Below are 18,377 nucleotides of genomic sequence, written 5' to 3' on the forward strand. Positions count from 1 at the left end.
TTCGTTCAGGGTTGCTAACCCAAGATATTTTTTTTACTGACAATCTGCAAACTTTTTACTGACAATCAAACTATTTTACTGTCATGTTTTAACTGACATATGCTTTATACAATGGAAATGTAATTTCTTCAAGGCCATAAATGGCAGTAACAAAGGTTGTGTTTAAATTTAGGGGTTAAGCATCACCGTTCTATATTTAGCTCAAATCTCTGCTCAGAACCCTGGAAAAATAAATTTTAACAGGGTGCGCTAACATGAACAAACTTCCCCACTTACAAGCAACATTTAATTAAACAGGGGGAAAAGAGATAAACACAAACTTGGAGACAGCCTTAAACATTAAACACTTAAGTGAGACCCATACAGTTATAGTCTCAGTTACTGGCAAACTAACCTAGGGGATCTACCATCTAGCTCACTATATTGGGAAGAGACTCACTCAGGACTATGATACCACCAGGAGCCATGTGGCCTTGCCTACCTTCAAAGTGAACACTCATGGCAGGCAGGTGATGTCTGATGGGGCAGTGGCAGCATGTGGTTGGTAGGAGGAGGGGGCTCTTCCTCCTATGTGTGCTGCAAATCCCTGAACGAGAGCTGCTTGCAGGGCACCAAGTTGGGCTTCCCACTCAGGTACAAGGAGGCTCTGCTCTGCTCTGTCTGCCCATCAACACTTGCATCCAGCCTCATTCTGATAACGGATCTTCAAAGTCATGGCTGGACATAAGGAAGCACTTCTTTACTGTCTGAGCCCCCAAGGTTTGGAATAGATTGCCAATGAAGGCCTTAATAGTTGGTGTAGTTCAAGAATGTGGTATATATGTGACCGTGGGTGTGAGAAAAAGGAATGCAAATTACTTCTTGGGCATGATTCAGTAGTGGCCAGGAAGGAAGGAAAATGCTTATAATGAGCTAGGTGACCTGTCTCTCAATCTCTGACCAGTGAGTGCTTTATTAGGCTTGTGCAGAAAAAAATTGTATAGAATCATCAGGCTTCATAAAATTCAGCTTTATGATTCATATCAAATAGCTGCTGAAGGAAAATCCGCTGAAATGAAGTCGCTCATGACCCAGCACTATAGACTATCTAACTGCTTTGCTCTGTACCCAGTACTGGCCACTCATCTGTCAGACTCCTAAACAGCTACATCAAGGAACTGTGGATTTGGGTGCCAAGAGGATAGACCTGTTTGATAAAAGACTATATAACATTTCCCAGTCATCAACAACATTCAGTTTACCTTAAGTGCAGCTCCAGCTGTGAATAAAGGAAATGAACAAATGCTCTCCTTGCCACAATTTCTGCATGGCAGTCGTTCACCACCAGCCCTTGATCATTAATGTATTCTCCATTTATGCATTTGGTACCTGATGACAGCACGATCACCTGAGCTTGCCTGCTGTCCAAGCCTGCAGAAAAGGAAACAAAAGAGTTGTGAGTCACCCAAGGGAGAGCAAGGCATCCTAACTGCTGAAATTCTAGCAGCCCACGCTTTGCTCTGGCATCTGAGACAGCCCTAATGGGATGCATGTGGCACTGATTACATGGTCTTTGGAATATGCAGGAATCTCATATCTCAGCACTATTAGAATAAGAGAGGCTCTATTTCAGTCTTCACTAATTCCCAGGTAAAGGCTTGCTACAAAGTTTACTTGTTAAATCAATAAGTACATTATAGGAGAGCACATGCTGCAAGGAGGTAATAAAGATCTCCCACAGTGCTGATAAGTGGTCAGGTTTTTATGAGCTACTGAAGACTTTTTCTGATGGAAACACATACTCCTCATCATATTCTCTCTCACTGGAAAGGACAAAATAAAAGGCAAGTAACACTTTTCAAGCGTCTTTTGTTTCAAAGTCTCTCAGAACAGATAGACACATCTCTCAGTCCAGTCTCCCTTGTTTGCTGCCCTAGGAACTGTTATATCAGGGTTTCCTCTATTTTTGACCTACAAAATTCTGAAACATGGCCATGATCCTTCCTCCTGAAGATAGTTAGGTCTTTCTTCTCCTTCCTTACTGCTGACCCAAGTCACCCTTAGCAGGTGTGGGGTTGAGAGGGACATTTTGGGGAGAAGGGGGGACCTGGAGAGGGGGGTATCTCCACTGGGTGTGAGGCAGGAAAGTGGGAGTGGATGGGGTAGAAAATAGGAAGAGGTTTTATATACTTAAATGTGAATGGGTGGCATGGCATGGAGGTTTCAAATATGGAGGTGATGCTTGCAGAATCTACTTTTGTTTCTTACCTATGAGCAATAACTTACTGTAAGCTGCTCAGAGCCTTTATGGACGGACTATGATATAAAGCTAACAACAAACACAATAATATGTTTTTTTAAAACAGGCACAACCCTTAGCTTTGTAGAATGAAAGCCTCACCTCACAAAAATCAAAGGGAAAACCTCTGTTGACTTCAGTGGAACCAGGATTTCCCTCCCAGAATGTTTTTTATTCAGTCACGGCCCAAGCTGTAAGAAGTATGAGCCTTGGCCTACTTAAATTATTGTAGAACACCTTACAGAGCACGTCTCTTTTTGATTGACAGAGAAATCAACTCTCAAACATGTATTCTGGTAAAGTAATATATCACCAGAACCTCGCTATGTATCTCAGGAATTTAATCCATTTTGACAGCTGTAAACAATTATATACACGCTGAGCACAGCAATCCAAATGGTTAAAATTTAACAAAGAGGTGATTAAGGAGCCTCAAGTCAGATACACCCATGCTGTGAATGGAAAGAACCTTACTGCAGGCCAAATATGTCTGTCTTTGAACCTCTTTACTGGAGAATGCATACTGATTGGTACGTACAGTTGCTTTGTTCTCCTTTTTGTGACCTTGTTTTAGGTGTTACGTGCTTTGAGATTTGTTTTACATAGTCAGCCTCTTCTTTTTTAGGCTGAAATCTATTGATTAGTGAAACAAACAAGAAACTGCAATGATTTTCTGGTTTAGCATCAGCATGCTTAGGGCCATGTTCTCTCCTAAGATACCTGGTTTGGATTGGAGATAAGCAGCAATGTGTTATAGTTAAGATAAGAGAGGAAGGATTGTCTTGTGGTTAAAGAACAGGACTGACACTCAGGAGACAATCGGCATTATATTTGGGCCCAGCCACTGACTTTCTATAGAAACTTAACCTCCTGGCTGCTTAGCTTTCCATTTTGTAAATGGGAATAATAATACTTTGTAATCACCAAAGAGTGTTTTGACATCCTCAAATGGAAGGCGCTATACACTGTAATTGCAAAATTCACATTGAGTACATTGATTTATCTGAGTTCTGATTAATAATTAATATTATTAGTATTGTGCTGACAATGTGTTTGGAATGTGTTTTCTGTGGAGGGACTGAATTAGGAAGTGTTTGTTTTTATAGTTATTATGATATAAAAGCAATGTGGAAATGTGGCCCCTATGGCACAAACAAACAGAGATATTTGTAGTTTGTGCATTGCAATTACTTTGTCTCAAAATCAAACAGAAGCACTAATTTCACAAAAAGGGAATATGTGAATCACCCTACTGGCACAGACTGGTGGTCCATGTAGTCAAATGATTTCTTCACTGACAGTGGCCACCATCAAAAGTTTCATGATGAATGTAAATGCAGGGTTATTTGCAGTTTACTACACTCCTCAAAATTTGTGAATTTTGTTGCCTTTTTGGACTGAGGGATTAGTCAACATTTAGGGCCATAATGAATGAATTAATAACAGAAACCGGTATGTCTTGCCGAAATCCTATTTTTTTAAAAAATATGAACACAAGATCCTGCTTCCTGGGACACAGCACAAATAACAGGAGTTGGTTTTCCTGTTCAGAAATACAGGCCTGCTTTTTAGCCTGTCCTGTGCTATTCCCAAGGAGCTCGGTCTCTGCTCGCTCTCAGGACAATTCTACAAGCTATTTCTCTTGTTTGCTTCTGACTTTGTTCTTCACTTTCTAAAGGCTGCAGGCAGAGATTCAGATAATTGCACATTGGGATTTGATCCTCAGTGCCAACAACTGTGCCTCCTGCCGTGCTATACAAGTATGGCAGGATGAGCAATTATGGAGATCAGGGAGATTTCCCAATTGTACAACTGCTGGCAGCCTTGCTGCTAGTTGCAGTAAGAGACTGAAAGACTCCCTGAGGGGTGGAGTCTTGGGCATCCCCTGACCTTGGAGTTTAAATCCTTGGTCCCAGCAGCCCAGCCTGTGTTTCTGGCTGCAGCGGATCAAGGCTCCTAACAAGAGGAGCCCCTCAATTTTGTCTTCCAGGAACCGTGATTGCCCATGCCTGGCAACCCCAGCAGGTCCGTTTGGCACAGGGTTTTAAACTCCTTGGTGAGGGGAGCCTCTTGGTTCTGTCCACCAGAAGCCTTTGATTCCTCTGCACTCAGCAGCACTGGCAAGGCTGTCAAGCACAGGGGGTTTAAAATCCCTGGGCTCCCCCCCACGCATCCCTGAGACAGCTGGAGACCTGAGGCTACCCTGTCAGGGACTGATTCTGACAACCAGCTGACTGTCGACATTGGGCCCTAGACAGCTGCAGTGTGTGGACCTGCCACACGCTCAGTTTAAGGCACCATATAAACCAGTCACAAAGATGTTCTACATTATGTGTGTGTCTACACATTGCTGTATGGTGACATTGCTACAGTGCTATGCTTTAGTACTACCTTTTGGAAGTCCTAAAGCATAGTGCAGTAACCACATGTACTGCATCATGCGCATGGCACACGGTTAGAGTTTGCTGCTGCTTTGCTGTGGTAGTGCACTAAAACAAGGGAGCATGCCACTGTACCCAAATAGCTGCCAATCACATGTAGACTCACGTGCTTGCTACGTCACCATAGTGTGACGTACGGTGATGTAGCATGTCACTATGGCAACATAGGGCAATGTGTAGATGTGCCTCATATGTGGAATATTTTTGTGGCTGGTTTGCTATTTTATGGCACCTTTAATTGGGTGACTATGTGGCACTATTGCCATTTATGGTACAATTAACACATGAATTTCCCCACAAATGTAACATATGCCAGGGTCCTGACAGTCACAGATATATATATATAGCCCCAGGAAAAACTAGAGTATACCTTCTTGTATATGCCAGTGCCCTAGGTGATAGGTTTTCTTGTTTCAGATATCTTTCGCCCTACCAAAGATGACTGGAATCTTCTACTAAGTCTGAATGAAAGGTTGTTAGCATGGTCATCAGCTTAAGTGAGATCAGTGATTGCTAAGGGATCAAAAACACTCTTGTTGTCAGCACAACAGTATCAAGACTGTCCTTGGTGTTAATGAATTAGGTGCTGTTCCTCAGCCTCCAGAGAAAGAAAGATTATTTGCCCCCAGTGGGTACCTGTCCATTCATGCCTGCTCAGAATCATATGCCAGGGCTGAGGTCATAACGTAAACCTCAGATATCAAGAACATGTGGACATATCCTGAAAGAAATGGCTTCCAAGACTCCACAAAGTTGGCCTGGTAGATGATTTAACATGTCAATGTTTTTTGACACATCTCAATCCTAATTAGTTGAAATTATACTGATGTTTCTCACACATCAACACTCAGAATACCTAAGATATGTGTCTCAGGACTCTAATACCCCGAAACACAGATGTACATGACTTATGCATTAGCATTGAAATAGTTCACACCTCACTGAGGAGCCAAATGGGGACAGTGATCTGTAACCAATATACCACTGTTGAACACCATGTGTGAGAGAATCCTGCATAATGAGAAACACTTTCAACAATCTGACAGTTGTCTGATGCATTCAGGAGCATATATGCAAATGAATTGTTATCTTGCATGCCTTATTTTTATATGCATGATGTCAGGGATTTGTCCCCTGTGTAATACTTGCTGTTACTTCCCTTCAAGACAGGGTAAACTTCTTTGAGAATATAATGTGTGCTCCATTGCTGGGGGAGAGAAACTTAGATTTTAAAGGAGAAAAGGCTTATCACATGATTACTGTGTATGGTATATTTGATTACTGAACTTAAACTCTTAATGCCAGTGATTCAGAGCTGGTAGACTCTTATGCATAGTTGCTTAAATAGTTGTTACTTTTGCATAGGAAGCCATCATTATCATCATAATATTTTAAATACTATACTTAATTATTAACCTTTATTGATTATTAATCAACATAATATTACCATACATGCCATTAATAGCAATAACAATAATAATAACCGATTTGCTCTCTTTAATAATGCCTTGCATTAATAAAGTGACCTCTAAAAGTCCCCAAAACACTTTCTAAACCTTAATTAATTTAATTTTGGACACATGGAACAGAACAAGGGGGTATGCTATATTCATTTTAGATATGGGAAAACTAAGGTACCAAGTGTGCTGGAAACTGATTGGCAGGAATAATTAGCTGAATGCTAAGCTCTACTGACTGCATGAGGGAGAGAGGAGAGGGCAGGAAGGGTTTGAAGAAAGGCAGGGCTGATGTACACTGCATTTTGAAGGCCTTTGGTTGGTGTAAGAATAGTTCTTTAGGGTCCCTTTTTGAGCAAGTGCAGGATCTATCTGCCAAAAAGGAGTCCCTGATTGTTCATGGAAAATGAACCAAAAATACTGGTTTTTATTAATCTGTGATATTTTTCAACATGAACATTCACAATATATTTCATTAACACTGTTTCTACATCTCAGTTTTCTGAGACACCCATACAGATAGCGTTTCACAAGACTGAAAGATAGTCCTTGATACAGCTTACATTCTCACTGATGGGAACCAGGCTTAGAAGACGTCCTTACTTAAATCAAAAACAATATTAATTTAGCTGTAGTTCTCTGATAGTGCCTTGAAGATAACATCCATCAGTAACCTTAGAGCTGGATCATTTGAAAAACAAGAAGATCTTATTTATTATACCTTAATTAACTCCTGACCTGTAAATTATCAGAGGTCACTGAGTATTAGTTCTCTTCAGAGTCTTGCATGAAATAGTGTTGCAGAAGACATTTGGTTAAAAGTAACCAGTGAGCAATCTCTAAGAGGCTTCAACAGTTAGGTTTCTATTATTTGCCTTGATGTTCCTAATAGTTTTCAGTTTAAAAAGGAACTGGAACAGGGAAAGGAAATAGGGGAACTGTATTAGTGTATGGGCTGAAAAATAGCTGAAACTATTTTCCCAATGGCATTTGGGGAAATGGTAAAAGAACTGGCCAAATATTTTATTAAAAAATTTTTATGCAAAAACTGAAGAGTAAATTATTAGATGAATATATTTGCTAATGACTCATGAAACACAACCCAAATCACAATGCAATGAGGTGTTGACATAATGGATCTTTCCTATATAGGGCTGAAAACCTACAACTGCCATGGAAGCTGTGGTATGCCATACCCTGACCTAATCAGCCATTGAAACCTTGACCCTCTGGATGTCAATGGAAATTTTGCCACTGATTTCACTAGGGCCAGGATTTCCCCCTTGAGTATCAGAACCCGAATGAGAACCAGAAAGGGCTCCCATACTTTGCAGTCAGTATCTAAACTCTTATGGGATGTTAAAAGTACAGAATCAGAGCTAATTTCTTTGAAAAGTTACTAATTGCTGAGAGATACCACACATTGATAGAGTCAGGGAAAGACTAATAGGCATTTCTCTCATATGGTAAGTTTGAGCATGTTTATAATTTAGGTTTGATCTCCACTGAGTTGATAGAAACACTTCTACCTTGGAGCCACTTACTATGTTAAATAAGCATGTCCTTACTTGGGAATTCATGTATGGGACAGCTGGCATATTGGCTAACACACAAGAGATGGACCAGGGACTTCTAGAACTAAAGGCATAAGGTGCTACGGCTCTCCTAAAGAAATGCTGCTTTCTACCTAGAACTGTAACAGATTCACAAGTCTACAGATTGAGCACAGATGGGATCTACAACACACTCACCAGTGGTGTAATACCAGTGTGTAGAAAGGAGTCAGAGGCAGGTGAAGGAATTATTGGGGTCAGTTTATGTAGTTTTCTCCTTTAAATTTTACCTTTGAACGTCCTTTCCTTGCTGCTTACGACTGACTTTCTGAAAAGCACGCTGCTTAGGTGTGTATCAATGTAGTATATTGTACAATATTTTTATGTTATACTGTAATCTAAGAGGCCAAGAGACTGTGGACTGATTTACATCTTGTCAAGTGAGACCTTACTCTATATGGATTTAAAGGGAATCTCTCCCCAGAACAGAGCATGCACGTGTGCTTGTTTTAGCCTTGACGGAAGCACTAAATGCCATCTTCATTCTTTTAATCTTCCCTCATGGTGTACATCAGCTTCTCTATCCCCTACATGTTTTGTGTTTGCCAGTTCTGAATTCTCTCCAATTTGTTGATAAATTTAATTTGAAAATAGTATTGGATCTCTTCTTCTTTCCCCAAGTCTTCCTGATGCTCTGCTACCCAGCTTTAGATGAGCTTCTCAACATTTTGTGTCTGACTTTGAAAAATGGCTTCCATGCTGGAGCTATTACTGTGTATACAAGAATCAGAAAAATCACTGACCTACAGGCATTGGCTTTTTATGAGGCTTGACATCAATTGATGGCATCTCAGAAACCATATGGTATCCATAGGGAGAACAATATGTTTTCTTCTATAATATTTATTGCACATACATGAGTAAAACATACATGGCATGAGTTGGAAGGGCTGATTTTCTCAAAGTAAGAATACTAAGTTAATTTTTTGCCCTTATCTAGTACTCCACATCTGAGGAGCTCAGTAGGTTTTAAAAACATCAAACGATTCCTGTGGGGTTGGTGAGGGATACCTCGGAGTCACTTCCCCCACCACTGAAAGACACACACTTCTTTAAAATGGAACCCAATTACCCTTTATAATGAACAGAGACACTATACAAAAGTACAGAAAGTGAAGTAGTATACTATCCATTTTAAACTATGGAGCAGGTGTATGTAACCAGAAAGTAATTAGCTATTCCACTGCTGTTAGTAAACTGCTCTTGAAGTAAAAGTAGCCAAGGTGATCATTTTTCTGTTTTTGATAACAACACCATTCCAGGGGACTGAGGTCAGAACAGACTCCTGACTCGCTACCACCACTTCTTAGAGCACACTGATGGTTGCAAGAACTCTCCCACCCAAGAACTTATCTGACCTGCTCCTATCTAGTTTGTGGAAGAGGATAGGAATCTTATTATTAAGATTAAGTAGAATGTCTGAGGGTTTTATCATGTCCCATGCTTACTACTGCCAACCCAAATCTTAAATATCATGACTCAGGACCCCTAAACCTTGAGATTATTTTAAAAAAATCCATGAGATTTTAATATCAATACATTTGGTATCTTTTTTTACTGGCTTTCTGATGATTGAACTTTTAGGATTTACAGTTTCCATCTTTTTTCAAAATTCATAGAGCTGGAACTTACTCTTTTGAACTATGACAGCTGAGGTTCACACACAAATAGCTGACTCGGTGCATCTACATGTGCAATTAATTTGAAGCAATAAACTATGGAGCAGTTTGAGCTGGAGTAAATGACTCCTGGGCACAGTGTCTACACGTGCCTGGGACAGCTGCAGTTTGAGCCAGGGCAGAGCAGTTTACGCCAAGGCCAGGGACATGGGGGGTCAGTCCCAGGGTCCAGGTGGTGGCAGAGGGACGGGATGGGGCACAAGGGTGCTGAAAGTGTGGAGCCATGTGGCCAGGCATCAGGCAGGAGTCTGGCCCCCTGCTGCCTGGATTGACCGGGTGCAATTTATGCCCGTGGTCAGTGTCTACACATGCATATCATCACAGTTAATTACCCCACTGTAAGATAGTATTGTCTCCAACAGTACTATCTTATAGTGGTGTTAACTAGTTTACTGTGGCCTAATAGCATTGCACATGTAGACAGCTAATTAGTCTACTCCACAGTTAAGTGCATGTGTAGACAAGGCCTGTAGGAAGTCTGTATGTAGACCACTATGGGTGTCTTTATCTTTCAGTCCTTTTGTGCCAGGAAATGGCATGCTCAGACATGCGATACGGCTCCGCATGTCCTACCTCCTATACTAGAAGCACTGCAATCATATCTACAGTACTGGAGGTAGATACACTATTTAGCTAATTTACGTCCACAGCTTCTTGTTTGGGAGGTAGGAAACCCTTTCTGACATGATAATTTTGTGTACATGCCCTCAATGTTCTGAGACTTGTCAGACAACATGCAGCTGTTATAGCAGCCTGAATGTTACTTAAGGATGTTACAAGAGCAGGTGGAGACATTAAACAGGGAGCTATGTAAAAGTAGGTCTATAGTAGGAGCCAAGTGTGGGGATGTGGTTCACAGATTACACACATAGTTTTAAGAAACTCACTACAGGAAATGGAAGATGCGTCTGTTCATGAATGCTGCCTGAGATAACTCCATCAGCAAAACCAGTGGGGTAAATTATTGGCACAGTAAATTGACTTTATGTTACACAGTTTTAATGTGCTGTCACACAGGGAATGTCACATGAATCCAGTTTCCACAATAAAGAATTTGGGTTCCTGAAAGAAATGCTTAAGAAGAAAAACGAAAGTCACTTGGTCACTGACTTTGACAGTCAAGAGACCTTGCAAGCAAGGCAGTTATGTCTCCTTACACCAGATTAGACCCCCAGAGAGAGGCGATGCCTACTCATCAGGTATTTGTTTAACATTCAGAAGGCTCAGTTGTGACTGAAGTCAATGGCATTGTATCCACTAACACCAGGACTGAACCAGGCCTGCTCTCCAGTTTCCTAACATTTGACACAATTAATAAAGAAATGTTATAGTATAAGCATTTTTCACTGCATATTTTAGGCTTTGCTGGGACTAATGAAATGCATCTTTTTCCTCAGTTTCATCCTGTAAAGAGAACTCACTGTACTAGGAACTTATTTGTCTTAAAAGGGGGAAAAAAACAAAAAAGAAAGAAAAAAGAAAGAGAAAAATTGGGCTTGATTAATTTATTTAAAAAAAAAAAACACCTTTTATTAGGTTGGAGACAACTGACACAAACTACTGTTCACTAAAAAGCAAAGCCAGAAATAATGATAGTGTAACTCCAGCCCTTGTGAATAATTAATGGGGTACAATTTCATGTTATTTTAAATGGTGCTGCATCTCTCTCTGCGAAGTGATAATTTTGTGTTCTTTCTTTGCTATTTTTTAACAAATCAATCAAAGGGATTCTCTATTGTTATCAGCAAATGTGTATTTGGAATAATTTTCAAAGCAGCTTAATGGAGCTCTGATCACACTGATTTTTTCCCCACTCTCTACCCATTGTGGAATAGGTTCAGGGCTCCATTTCTAGTTTATTTAGGGAATGAAAATTCCCTGAAGCTTTCCTGAACATGGCACCTGATTAATCTTGTATTCCTTTCTGTTAAGTTTTTTCCATAGCAACCATATATTACTGCTGGAATGACCTCATTTTATAAGTAGCAAGAAAGGGCAAATGTGTTGGAAGGCCTCTGTGGGAGAGCAAATGTGGGCCTGATCCTGGATTGTGATCCATGCAGACAGATTTCTGGCTCCTAAAAGTCCTAGCAATGTCAATGAGGTGCTGCAAGAGCACAAGAACCTGCTTGAATGAATCAAATTGAAGGACTGGGGCTTGTGTGGGGATTTATGTAGAAAGCAGCAGCTGGACACAAAAGAGCAGCTGTTTCTACTGCACAGAGGGAGAACTTCTTTCTGTTTAAAGGTTCAATATACAAAAGCCATGTCAAAACAGACATAAGTTATGGAGATCACATTTTGTGTACCCCAAAACTACTACTGAAGAGGCTGTTCTTATAATAGCTGCTGCTATTGCTAATTTGTCCCAGGTTCCAGACATGAACATAACATGACAAGTCATGAACAGCAACGTCATGCCTGCTTTGTTGTTTTTATTCTTATTGTTACTATGTCAAGGAGTACCAATCCTAGACCAAAGTCCCATTGTTCTGGGCTCTGTAAAAACACAGAACAAAAAGATGGTCCCTATTAAGACAAGAGATATCTGCAGGCAATTATATGTCTGTGTCCCTCTTGTTATTTGAAAGGGGGCAAGCAAAAAAGACTGTCTAGCATTTCTCCCTGAAATCCTCACCACTGTTCTCACCATTTCTGCATTGACTCTGGTGGAGACAGTGATTGAATCTACTTGTGCAAATGCTGTGAGGTAGGTTTACTCTAGATTAAACCCACCCTAGGCAGGCGTCTACATGTGCGAGGATGTGGGAGCAGATTTGCCGCTCTTGGTAGCAGTCTGCTCCCACCCCCTCCAGCCCTAACCAGCCCCCTGCGGCAGCCAGGCTCCCCCTGGGTGCTAGTCCAGGGGCTGGCAGGGAGCATGGAGCCAGAAGACAGCTGTCTCCTGGTTGGGGCAGGAGATTGCTTCCTACCTCAGGGAGCTGCCTGCTATTGGAGCAGGCTCTGCCACCGGACCCCGGGCAGGGACAATGCCCCCCTGCCCCAGCAGCAGGGAGCTCCTGGGCCTTGGCTTTCCAGTGTGGGCCAGGGGGTTTGGAAAGAGCTGCAGGGGAGGGGCAGGTCCCAGCTTCCTGTCCTGATCCACCACTCAGCCAAGGGCTCACTGCTAGCTGCCCCAGCGACAGATCAGGGCAGGGGGATGGGACCTGCCCCTCCCCTGCAGCTCTTTCCAAGCCCTGAGCCTTGATCACCATATTAGGGCATAGGGCTGGGACCTGCCTCTGACCAGGACAGTTCCTGGCCAGCGCTGGGCTGCACGGGGAAGTTTGCAAGTGCAGCCTGAAGCTGGCTACAGACTGTCCAAAACAGGACAGTCCCCAGCCACCCCCAGGCTGCAAGTTTGCTTCCGGCCAGCCATCTACGTGTGTCCTATAGTGCAGTAACTGATCATGAGTAAATTTGCTACTTGTATTTACAGACAGCAAATTTACTCATGATTAGAGCAAATTATTGCAAAGTAAGCATCTGCACGTGTAGATGTTGCTGTTTACTGCACGGTAATTTGCTCTAATCTTGAATAAAGCATCTCATGTAGATGAGCCCAGTGAGTCTTTTTGTGTAGACTGCCTGGGGTTTACAGGGTCAAGTAATTTAATCTTAGACCTAAGTGAGTGTGTAGACTATCAACATGGGTACACTGGCAGGATTGTAGGAGTGCCAGCAACAGGAAGACATTTAGAAATAAAACTATTATGGGCAAAGGCCAAAGAAGGGGTTGGAACCATAAACGTGGTTAATGGAGTTATTACTAGATGAAATAGGATGTATCTGAAAAAAGGAAAAATATACAGCCATTGAGTATTGGGAAATAAATTGCCTTTCATGATTATAGTGGCATTTTTGTGTGCATGAAGGAATATAGACCTGAAATGCTGGGGTTGGAAGAGAACTCTTTTACTGTTCTCTAACTGGTGGGAGTTAACTGAAAGTGGTTATTACATCATGATTCTTTTGGGGGTGGGATGGGAAAAGCCCTCCGGGATCTTCACATTTTCCTGTCTTCTTTTCCACTCTTAGCTTCTGAAGTAGCCCTCTCTTCCCCCATGCGGAGCTGGAGTTTATCAGTACCGCCCTGACCACTAGTTGGAGAAGACTCTTCTCTGAGGCACTCTGAGCCCCAGCCAGCAAATGAAAGAGATCTCCTTTCTATCCTGAGCAATCTTCCTTGCATAATAGTACAGATGGCCAGTTTATTAATGTCTGAGAATTGATACTCCTCTCCTTAACTAGCTACACACATTAAACATTCCTAGCTACCAGGGACATTTCTTCATGAAATGATCTGTTCAAATCTAATTAATTTGAAAGAAAAATCCTCATACAAAATAAGCCCATTTTGAACTGCTGGATCAGGTCTGTGGATGTCTGAAAAACGAGCGTCCTAGAGATACATTTTTGCACATGATAATGTGCATGTCATTTCCCAAGTATCATGCATAAACAGGAGCAGCTCGCTTAGGGTAATGGAGCCCTGTGAAAAGGAGAAAGGGATGGGGGGATGCTGGCAAACCAGAGGTAAATCAGAGAACAGGCACAAAACTGACTAAGTGGTTGCAGAGGAGAGTAACATGGGAGAAGAGATTAAAATAATTAAATACGTGCAGCACTGCCAATTGACAACTTAGGAGCGAGAGAACTCGCAGCAAATGTGCAAAGGGTGTAAACACAGAGGAAAGAGGGGGCACAGTGAGGGCAGTTCAAGGAGCTATAACTAAATTGAGGGGATGAAACCATGGAAAATAAAATACAGGATGAATAACAGGAGAGAATTATTAACAGTGAGGTCTATTAGCCTGGAGTAGTCTCCCAAGAGTAGTGTTGAAAGCCCCATTGCTAATTGATTCATTTAAATCTGGCCTGGAAGAAGCACTCAAGAATGTACTACAGGGAACAATCTTGTGCTTGCAGGGGAATGGACTAGATGACTTAGTGGTCTTTTCCAGTTCCAATTTCTATGGTCCATTTCATTCTTCCCTTCAGTGCATGAAATCTCAGCAGCTTTCCTCTTGGGAAGTAAGGAAAAGAGGCACTGCTGTGTCTGCAGCGTTGCTCCCCCACCTGCCCGTCCTTCTATGGGGTTACAAATCTATGGGGAAGAGGCAGACCTGTGCTTGCTACACTTCATCCCCTCCTCAAATCCAGGGGGATTCTTTCCCCAAATTAATACTGACAGTGTTGATATTAACTTTGCCATCTCTCTTGTTCTGAGAGTCTGAACGCCATTCTTCTCCTCAGGGATGGATCATGCAGAGACTTATAGCCAAAACCCAATTTATAATGAGCTAAAAAGCATTTTTCCCTGCCAAGACCTGAGTTCAGAAATCAGTGCTTCTCTTATACAGCAGAAAACCACATTGCATTCTTGCGCTACTTTGTATAATGGTAGGATAATCATCGTTAATTGTAGTGGGGGAGATGGAATCCTGAACTCACGTACCATTTGCTGGCTGCAGGAGGAACTGATTTTCTTATCTTGTTTTAAAATATATTTGCCCCTTTAGAGCCTTCATTTGTATTTTCTTAGCATTTGGAATATTAAAGTGTTGAGTTTGGAGACCTGGACTCCCCCAGACTTACAATAAATGGTGATTGGATAAAATGTATGAACAGGCTTGGAATCCATACCCAGGGCTCCACTTCCCCCTAAGGGAGGGCCCTAAACCACTAATGCATTCTCTGTCTTTCACTCTCCCTGGCCCAATGAATCTCGACTTCTTTTCTGCACAGTGACACAAGATCAGCAGGAGGGGTGGAGAAAGCCTCCCACCATGCACTTGATGGGTGAACTCTCTAACCCTGGGTGAATCTACATGTGTGCTTTACTGTGAGTAGACTAATTAGCTCTGCAGTAAAGCATTGCTATCTACACCTGCACCAGCATTAGGGCACAGTAAATCAATTGACTCTGCCATAAACTAATATTGTTAGGGACAGTACCATCTTACGACAGAGTCATTAAGTGCACTGAAATGCACGTGTAGATGGTGACAAGGGCTCAAGGGTGCTACAGTGTGGGGGATGCTTGCTGCCTAGCCATGCACTTTAGCACCCTCGTGCTTCAGCCAGCCCCCCTGCCACCGAAACCGCAACCCAGAGCCTGGGGCTGGCCTCCTGGGCTCCCTGCTAGCCAGGGACTGCTCTGCTCCAGCTCAAAGTGTAGATGCTGTGCCTGGGAGCAGTTTACTCCAGTGCAGACTGTGTTGGAGTTTATTTCTTTGCATTAATTGCTTATTGTTGCTGGGCATGCATCTGCATGTGCGCCTGGACCGCAGCACACTGTTGTGGGTCGGAGTAGCCCCAGCTGGCAGGGGACCCTGGGGGTCAGGCTGCTAGTCTGGGGCGGCTCTGACTGGGCTCAATGTGCTGCAGAGGGGCTGGCTGGGGCATGGGGGTACTTCAGCGTGAGGCAAGCCAGCAGGCAATCCTCACACTGAAGCACCCTTGCGCCCCAGCCAGTTGAGTCAGTTGAGACACATGCGCTGCTGTGCATGGAAAAATTCTACCACAAGGTAGTACTTGTATTTACAAGTCCTACCCTGCTGCAGAGTGTATTAGTTTTGTGCACCCTAATACGGGCTTACGTGAGATGTTTATTGTTTCTTAATTAGTCAACTGCGCAGTAAATGTCTCGTGTAAATGTGCCTGGATTTGTGAAACACAAATTGAGGTATCCCATTCTGCCCAGAAGATCTTGAGTAGTAAAATTCACATCTCTGAAAGTCAGAATTTCAGTTACAGAAGTTGGGCTTGTTTACCATTAAAGTACAGAAGAGGAGAATCAGAGTAATATCAACAGGAAAACCAATTTCTAAGAAAGCAATCAGCATATGTGATTTCCAATTCAATCTAGATCACTCTATGAAAGATTTCTAGGAATAATATTACCATAGGACTCAAGAATGTACAAACATAAGTGTAGGATTTTTAGAAGTGCTTAATGATGTAGGGCCTGATTTTTAAAGCAATTTGAAGCAACTAAAAATGAAGGCAGGAATCTAATAGGATTTTCAAAAATACATAAACAGCTTAGGTAGTTATTCCCATTTCAAAGGTCTAAGATTTATTGAGAAGTTAAAGAATCATATACTCCTAAATGTCTATATCATGTCTGAAAATAGGACTTAATTCACTTATGGCTTTCAAAAATGTTTACCCGGTATATAACACCTTCTTTGCACAATGTTTGTGGGCTTGTAAAAATGCCCAGCTAGCTAACCAGTTTTGATTATGCTAGTTTTTGACAAGTAGCAGATTTGGGATCCTGCAGATTTATATTGTATATGTTATAAATCTCCTACTATATTTTACTGGTTTCTAACCTCCCTGCTCAAATGAAGAAGCAGAAATCAATTGCCCATCAATATTCTTGAATGTACTTAGTTGTCAGGCTTTATGAATCTTAATATGACTGGCAAGATCCATGGAGACATATTGTTAACTTTTTTTTTCTGTTATTCCACTTACCAATTATTAAGATCAATTCCATGAGATACAGATGATAATTTCCCATCTTTTATCACAGCATGAAATTGCTGTTTAGGGCCCTTTTGTCCAGTTCATCTTTATTTCATACAGGATAACTGAAAAGACTTCCCAGTTGCTTTTAACATCAAACTAATTGTCAGGCTCCCTCCCCACCTCTTTCCCCACAAAAAAACAGAAAGCGGGGGGGGGGGGGGGGGGGGGGGAGGGAGGGCAGAGAGAGAGAGAGAGAGAGAAAGAGAGGAACTGGAATAAGAAATCAGTGTATAAACTTCTTTTATAAATTCTACTCTCCTGTTGAGAAGACTGAACTTTCTTAATGTTTCATTTTTAACATAAAAATGACAAAAAGTTTCTAACAGTATTTAAACTGTCAAGATTTATCAAATACAAATGGGAAAATAGTGTTTAAATACTAGTTTCATCTTTTTCATAGCGAATTTGCAATTTTAAAAAAAGACTTGAACAATAAAAGATCATCTCTGGAACAGTGACAGGTATTATTTACCATGTCCAGTTATTTTAGGTGGTGAGCAAATGTATTCATGTATCAGTCAAATGTCTGCAACAGAAAACGCCATCAGTGGTTGAATAAGTAGTGTGAATACTACTTCTGTCACAAACATTACAGACCCCCAAGTTTTTCTTCTTCGTTCTCCAGAACACAAGGCTCAAAATAAAATGTTGAGGTTTTCAAAATGGCCAAATTCTTCCTAAGAAACAACGGCTCAGGGAACCCTGTGACAATAGGAGGTATTATGCCTGTGGTGTACCCTGAGTCTTTGGGGTATACCCGTGAGGAACAGATCAGAACTTCAGTGCTAGAAGAAAGAAAATCTCACTACATAGTAACTTCTTTTGGCCAACTTAACTTCCGAATTTCCCTTTTTTTTCTTTCCAACCCTGATCTACCTTGTTGGGTTGGGCTTCTCTGACTGTCAGGGTAGAGGGATATCAAAAGAGTGGAACGATCTCCACCCCTCATCGTTTCGGGAACTTAGTCATTTCCTGATACCATCATTATCCCCAAGGTCTCACCCCTTTTTTTTCTGTTTGCTTTCCTGTCTCTACTCCTTTTTATATTTCCTGAAGCGCTGGTGTTCTGTAAGAGCGGATATGCAAGAAGAAGTGTCTTTTATTTAACTAATTATATACAGTATTAGGGAGAAATGTTAGGCAATCTATCAGACACAAAATGCCCTTCCTTGGGCTTTCCTCAGCATGGTTAGTTGAATAAAAGATGTTACCAAACAAACCTTGCTTCTTGCATAATCCTCTGGACCATGCTGGATACAACACTATAATCCTAATACAAGAGGGGAGTCATGATACACAGCTTCCCCTTGTCACAACCCAAGGGTGTGATTTTGTGTGCGCGCGCTTCGGCACTGCTAAATTATTTCCCG

At 41.7% G+C, this 18,377-nt stretch overlaps 1 protein-coding gene across 1 annotated transcript in view; it reads right to left on the reverse strand.

Moving 5' to 3' along the window:
- ADARB2 (adenosine deaminase, RNA specific B2 (inactive)) overlaps positions 1 to 18,377 on the reverse strand; it is a 478,856-nt gene that overhangs the window by 78,164 nt on the left and 382,315 nt on the right. Inside the window, exon 5 of the mRNA XM_025205749.1 lies at positions 1,242 to 1,410. Coding sequence (XP_025061534.1) covers positions 1,242 to 1,410 — 169 coding nt within the window. The remainder of the gene's footprint in view (positions 1 to 1,241; positions 1,411 to 18,377) is intronic.

Source organism: Alligator sinensis, unplaced genomic scaffold (genome assembly GCF_000455745.1).
Source record: "Alligator sinensis unplaced genomic scaffold, ASM45574v1 scaffold370_1, whole genome shotgun sequence".
NCBI lineage: Eukaryota > Metazoa > Chordata > Crocodylia > Alligatoridae > Alligator > Alligator sinensis.